General features: G+C 42.1%; 1 protein-coding gene across 4 annotated transcripts in view; it reads left to right on the top strand.

Moving 5' to 3' along the window:
* The first annotated feature begins 325 nt into the window (after window positions 1–325).
* Window positions 326–7404, top strand: part of ankef1a (ankyrin repeat and EF-hand domain containing 1a) — a 31253-nt gene continuing 24174 nt past the window's right edge. For 3 of the 4 annotated variants that reach the window (XR_008603504.1, XR_008603505.1, XR_008603503.1), the window contains exons 1-5: window positions 326–1140; window positions 2592–2818; window positions 4381–4529; window positions 6769–6927; window positions 7119–7285. Coding sequence is in view for 1 of the 4 variants with exons in the window: in XM_055015892.1 (XP_054871867.1) it covers window positions 461–1140; window positions 2592–2818; window positions 4381–4529; window positions 6769–6927; window positions 7119–7274 (1371 nt within the window). In the remaining 3 variants the exon portion in view is untranslated. Of the gene's footprint in view, window positions 1141–2591; window positions 2819–4380; window positions 4530–6768; window positions 6928–7118 lie in introns of all 4 variants that reach the window. The other variant, XM_055015892.1, reaches the window with a different exon arrangement.

Raw genomic sequence — 7404 nt, 5'->3', positions numbered from 1 at the left:
ATTTTCCCTGCAGTCTTTATCCAGTGAGTCAGACCACCGTGAGAGAAACCAACAGTAGACGACACTGAATTTCAGATTGTTTTCTTTCCGGCTGATGAGGCTGAGATAGTTTAGTGGTTACGACTGCTGATGCCCTTAAGGACTGCTGTTCCAGGATCAGGACTGGCCTTTTGTATTTATATACTGTAAGCTTATATCTCTATTGTGACACATGTAGACCCTGGAAATGAAATGAACAATATGCAGCTGCAGTCCCAGATTAAATGGGGTAATTCTACCATATGTTTATATTGTTCATGAAACTCCTCTGTGTGCAGGTTGTAACCCGAAGCTGAAGAACCAGGAAGGTTTGCTGCCTCGTCAGATTGCCAAAGACTCCGGTCACAAAGCAGCAGCCAAGGAGCTCCGGAAAGCAGAGAAGCAGCAGGGGAAAGGCAACAAGTCCAGCGATGTCAACCTCATGTCAGACGTCTGGGCGCTGACCCTCCATGACTGGTCTCACGAATATGAGACGGAGCTACGTCAAGCCTTCGGGGACGAATCGGACTCAGTCAACAAAGACAAGTTTATCTCTGTGTTGGAGGAGCTAAAGGCTCCGGTGGAACTGGAACAGCTTCGTACAGTCATCTCAGCCCATGAAAAGGGAAGACAGGAGGACGTCAACATTAACGACTTCATCAAAGGTGTAAAGTACATAAAGAAACCGTTCCTCCTCTCCTCTTATATGCCTAAAAAGAAAAAGGGCGAAAAGGGGGGTAAAGTAGGTAAGAAGAAGGGTAAATTTGTCCTCCCCGTGCCCGTTTGCACCCAGCCGTTAGAGGTCATGACCCGACGACCGGACGGAGGCCCTCCTCACTTCATGATCGAAACCTACTACAACCCCTCAGACATCAGGAGGTTCGACCCCGACCACCCACCAGCACATCCCATAATGAACGACTCCGGGTGGTACATGGAGAAGCCAGAGAAGGTTTACGTCAGCATCAACTACTGCGTGAAGAGCGGAGATCTGGAGTCCCTGGACCTGGCCTTCAGCCGTGGGGTTCCTGTGGACGTTCATGACCAGTTCTACAAGACGCCGCTGATGGTCGCCTGCTCCAGTGGAAACTACGAGGTCGCCCAGTACCTCCTCGGACACGGGTGAGACGTCTTATTAACCCTCGTGTCGTCCTGCGGGTCAAAATTGACCCGTTTGAAAATGTGGGAAAAAAATATATTTTCACAGTGAAACTTCTGATGTCCACATTTTCAACATTTTTGGGAAAACTTTGAACATTTTTGGTGGAAAAAAAGAAATGTTAAAAATGTTTCTTAAGAATGTTCACAAAAAGTCAACCAAAATCCAGTAAAATTCACTGGATTTTGGTTGATTTTTTTTTGTGGATGTTCTTAAAGAAAATATTAGAAGTTTTACTGATATATATGGAATCACTTTAGATATTTTTAGGATTTTTTGGAAGATTTTTTTTTTTTTTAAATATTAACAAGAATTTTCTTTCCAAATTTGGGGGATTTTTTTTAAAAATAAAACTTTTAAGGGAAACTTTTAAGGAATTATTGGAATTTTCTTCCTGAGGGTTTTGCAAATTTTCAGGAATTTGGGGAGTTTTTTTTGCAGAATTTTTGGATTTTTTTCAGACAAGGAAACAATATTTTTTGGTGCCCGTAAATGAAAAAAACATGAGAGTTAATGAATTTAGATTCCAGTTGATTGTGCTTTTATAGTCAAAGCCAATTCATGAGTCAGCGTTTATGATATAAAACTGTGGCTGCAAGAAATGTTTGGTTTGCATTAGTGCCAATAGTTCTAACATGACGCTGGAAAGCTGGAAGTCATCAGTGAGGATCAGCTGATATGGAAGAGATCCAAATGGTCATGGTTCATTCCATCCTTGTGCAATAGTAGCTCAATTTAAACTCTGTACAGAATGTTAGAAATGCTGCAAAAAAAACTTACTCTGTAGAGAAATAGTGTTTGACTACAAATATATGTAATAACTATTGTTGAACATATTGCAGACTGTAAATATTCAAAAAGGACTTAATTTTGTAACAGCTATTCAACTTTAAATGTACTTGAACCCATATAATATATTATATTTTGTTCAAAATTTCCATCATAAGTTAAGCTGCAACAAAAACCCAATTCTTATAATGTGTTTAAAGCGTTCATGCACAAGATAAAAAAAAACAAACAAACAGATAAAACTGTCAGCTTGTAGTACGTGGTAAACGTGGTTAGATTTATTTACTATACAGTATAAAATTAGCATACAGACACTTGAAAGTTGTTCAGAACACAGATTTTGTAGTTGACATGGTTTCATTGTGTGGTATCCATCTTTTTGTTGTTCTCTGAGATGTATAATATATAAGTTTTAACTTCTACAACATCTACAGATCCATGTGTAAGCTAGTAGATATCACAAAATCAAACCAGGAAACCAAAGAATTGCTGTAAATTCAAAGATCTCTTGTTCTGAAATGGTATTTTGAGACTTTGATTTAAAGTTCTCCATTGCTCAGACTTATTTTCAGTATAATAAAGCCTCTTCAAGCAGACTCTGATAACGGCTAACCATCCCTGACAGGGCTGATGTGAACATGTCTGACGGGTTCTTGTGGACGCCCCTCCATCACGCTGCCTACACCGGAGACGTGGAACTGATCGAGCTCCTGGTGAAGGCCGGAGCTGCTGTGGATGCTCAGGCCCTTGGTGGAGGAACGCCACTAATGAGGGCCATTGAAAGCTCCAAACCCGCCTGCGTGGACTTCCTCATCAAGGCGGGGGCCAGAGTGAATGCAGAGACCAACAAAGGTTCGACCGAAATGTTTAAAGGTTCAGATGGACTGAGGAAGGTCTCTAGGAAATGTGTTGCTGTGATGTTTTATAACTGTTGTTCACTTTTCCTCTTTACTATTTGTAATGCTGTCCCACAGAGTTGTGACTTTTTGGGTATTTCTTCAACTGCAGGTTCATCTACATATGTACTGTAGAATAGAATCTATACTTTATTGATCCTTAATAGGAAGTTAATTAGTAGCAGCAGCATGTTAACTTAGAGAGGAGGAGGAGGAGGAGTGAGGGGAGGTGGGACTGATGGAGGTCCAGAGCTGGAGAGGATGAAGGTAGAAGTTTGGGTTGGAGGAGGAGGGTAGAGGAGATGGTCTCTCCAGTCTGAGCGTGTGCAGTAGGAGGAACGTAAACAACAATGATCACAGTGAACTGCCGTGGCAGATAGAATGATCTCAGACTGACTGCTAACAGTTCAGTGTCCTGCTACAGATCTGTTCTCTGATGGTAACGTGTTACAGCAGGGTTCCACCATCTGTCTTCCACCTCTCCTCTTACCGCTCGTATAGCCCGGAAGCCTCTGACTCTGGTGGTATTCTCGGTAATACAGTCTTTCAGCCACTTTTCCGTGTAAAACATGAGGCTGCTTTCCCAGTAAAGTCTTTGTGTCCTGACGAGTGTCTCCAGCTCCTCCGTCATACCACCCATAGAGGAACATTTCCATGATAACAGATGGAAGAGCCGCTCTATAAGCCTCTGTCCAAACTCTTTCTCCCTTCCTCCTGTTCCTTTTTCCTCCAGCTCATCTCCCTCTACATCTCGTCTGTAGAAGTTCCTCCAGAATATCATGTCTCATCCTGTCAGTTCTGGAGATCTCAGTGAGATCAGAGGCTCCTGTTGGAATAAATAATATCCATCTGGCTCTGTTGCTCCACAGGTAGAACTCCTCTGAGCAACGGTAGCAACGGTCTTCTCCATCCATTTCCTCTCTCACTCCTCCAAGATAATCACAGAGTAAAATAAAAACACTTAAATCACCGATTGTTTTAAAAAAAAAAAAAAAAAAGTTTGGCATCAAGAAAAAAAACACACTACAGTGAAAAACACAGGACTGAAAAGCTGCCGTAACACACTGCTGTATCACCAGCGATCTCTGGTTTTCTTTTGAACTCAAGAAAAAAGAAACATAAATAAATGTAAACGGTAAGTTGAAGTCTTTCTATGAGTGCGGCAGGTTTTAAGCATTCCTGATTCTTTTTCCTGTATGGTATGGAAAATAGTCAGTTGGTGGAATGTTTTTGGTGTTTCAAACCTCCCTATGATGTGTGGAGTCAGACCACTTCCTGTTTAAGACGGCTTCTCTCTTTGTACTAAACCTTTTCCCTGATGAAGGTCCAGCACCAAAAAGCTCATGTAAATGTGTCTTTGCAGTTTAGCAATGTGGAAGTCGGACTGACACTTTTGGATACGCTTATCCCTCTCTTACATATCATCATACATTAGATGTGTAAAGAGTTCATCAGGTTTAAATCACTAAAGTGTTGTTTCTGCTCTGATCTGACTTGTCGTATTTCATTCCCCTGCAGGTCATAACTGCCTGGATGTGGCCAGAGCTTTTGGAGACTCCAGAGTAATCAACTTGGTCAAAGATAAGATGGATTCTCTGCCCAAACCCAAGGACCCGGGGAAGGGAAAGGGGGGCAACAATCAAAAAACCAAACCTGCTAAAGTGAAGGTAAAGAAGTAACCATTAAAACCTTCTGACCAGAACTCTGAGAACATAATAAAACCTTCTGGCTTCCAACTTTTCCTGATTTCTCTGTTTGTGTAACAATGTCAGTTTACTGTTGACTGAAATGCACTAAACCTTTTTTTTCTGAATAAACATGAAAAGGGGATTTCTTTGAGGAGCAGAAGGGTTTAGATCCACTCCCAGGATACAGCAGTAAAACTTTTCATCAATTTTCCTGATAGCCTGAGGGAGACCTGATCTGATTCCTGAAAGCAGGTCACTCCAGATATTCTGTTATATATCTGGACCCTGCTGCTGTTTCATTTTGCTTTTCCAGTCAGGAGGCCACGCTCCTCCAAAACGTATTGATTTAGTTATTAAGGCTGCGTAAGATGCTGGTGGTCTTGTGGCATAAATCACTCAGGAATATTCATAATTCAGTGTAGCTGCAGCAGGAAAGAGTCGATCAGATGGAATAAATCTCAAACAACTGAACATGTTTTACCCTACCTGAGGAGGGAATCTGGTCAACTGGTTCACCTCCAGCTCTCTACCATATGAGACAATAATCCTCAACAGAACTGCAGGATTCACTCCCTGCTAGAACAAAAGACCATTGAACTCCATCTACTGTGACTTAGAAACTGATCAATCACTGTAAATAATGCATGAATCTACTTACTGATGGCTCTGAGCCAGAAATCCAGGACAATAATTAGTCCGACAGTCAACCTGTGTACATCTATAATCACATAGTTGATAACAAGAAAGAAAGAAAAACTGACAGAAAGAAAAACAGACAGAAAGAATTAGATTTGACTTTTTAACCAGAAGCTCACTGATCATCTTTAATCCAGCTGATCTGACTAAACCAGTTTCCATTTTAATTATAATGAGTTTCATTGGAACATGTTTTTCTCTCTTTATGAAGTCGTCGTTGCTGATTTGGTTTCCATGTCAGCTAAATGTTATCTAATAATACGCCTTTACTGTTGTAACTGATATTGACCATGCATGTATTTACTGGACACACAAACAGAATGACTGGAAAGGCTTCAGTTTACATGCAAAGAGATGCAGCTGCAGTAGAGACTCCAAAATTTAAAGCTGCATTCCCATAATGTTTGATTATAGAATCCGTTCAGTGCTCTCTCATAGAATCAGTGCAGTACACCAGACAGTAGAGCCACTCAGACTGTTTTTAAACTTTAATGTAGAGGATGCTTGAAACAAGGACACGCTGGAGTAGATGCTCTTAAAGGCCCAGATAATAAACAGCTGCAGAGTCAGAGTCTCAGTCCAACCAGGAGAGACGCTGCAGCACCTTGATGAAGCTGTAAATATCTGGATGGTTCATCTGCAGGCAAGAAGAGTAACATCCAGCTCAGCCACAGTCGGTTCTATAGCGTGGGATTTTGTGGATGAGTGGCGTGGTGGTTAGCACTGTCGTCTTGCAGCTAGAAGATCCCCGGTTCGTGTCCCAGCCTTTCTGGGATCTTCCTGCATGGAGTCTCCATGTTCTCCTGTACATGTGTGGGTTTTCTCCAGGTTCTCCAGCTTCCTCCCACAGTCCACAAACATGCTGAGGTTAACTGGAGATTCTAAATAGTCCGTAGGTGTGAATGTGAGTGTGATTGTCTCTGTGTAGCCCTGTGATAGACTGTTACCTGTCCAGGTGAACCTGTGATAGACTGTTACCTGTCCAGGTGAACCTGTGATAGACTGTTACCTGTCCAGGTGAACCTGTGATAGACTGTTACCTGTCCAGGTGAACCTGTGATAGACTGTTACCTGTCCAGGTGAACCTGTGATAAACTGTTACCTGTCAGGTGAACCTTCACCCTCAGTCAGCTGGGATAGACTCCACCCCCCATGACCCTGATGAGGATTAAGTGGTGTAGATGATGGATGGATATTGTGCATTTATTTTTTACATTTTAACTTAAAAACGAGTTGATCAGAGGAGCCAGATTTTATTTGTACGAAGTAAAGTCTCTCTAATTAATTGACACTGTAGTTTTATGTCCTCTGTGTCTTTACTATGAGTTGTTGAAAAATGAGAAATTGTGAATTTAATCCGTAATCTGCAAACCTTTAATGACAGAAACCTAATTTAGTGTTTCATTCTTGATATTTTTTACTTCCTACATTTATCTTAACTCTTCTACTCTGAATCTGACATCTGCCAGTCATTGCTTTGTGTCTGTGTGTCTGGATCAGTAAATGTTGATGGTCTCCACAGGGAGTTTCTGCAGGAGGTTCAGTTCACGCCAAGGCATCGACAGCTACAGCAGGACTCACACTGGCACAGCAGAAGGAATCAAAGAGTGTCATCCTGCAGAACACAAGGATCACTACAGGGAAGACAAGCACTGTGGATATCACCTTTGTGCCAAAAACGGCAAGTTGTTGTGAATAAATCTATTCTATATCTTCTATAACATGCTGCACTGACTGAAAGTCTGCATGGGGAGCACATTTTGATCAATTTTTACACAGCAAAGCTGTAAATCTTTCACTGCTAACAGTTCCAGATGTCAGTGAGCCAGCTGAGGACATAATTTCCTTCCTCTCCTGTGTTTTGTGTCTCAGGTCTGGGGGAAGCCTCCCTCCACCCAGCAGCTGATGTCTCACATAGACAGACGGAAGCAGAACTTCTCCCTGGAGGTGGACTTGGACGATCTGCTGATGCCGTTCAACCGCAACATCCAGAGGAAGATCCTGGAGCTGACCGAGCAGATGGACTAGACTGGAGGAAGGTCAGGCAGAGACAGACACCACATTCTGGAATCATAGAACCGGACACCGATAACAGTTATGGATATCTGATCAGTTCTGGGACTCCAATATTTTTATTAGCACTGATGGGCATCATGTT

This window comes from Amphiprion ocellaris, chromosome 12 (genome assembly GCF_022539595.1).
Source record: "Amphiprion ocellaris isolate individual 3 ecotype Okinawa chromosome 12, ASM2253959v1, whole genome shotgun sequence".
NCBI lineage: Eukaryota > Metazoa > Chordata > Actinopteri > Pomacentridae > Amphiprion > Amphiprion ocellaris.
Note: the sequence above shows the minus strand (reverse complement) of the source record. Positions and strands in the feature narration are given on the sequence as shown.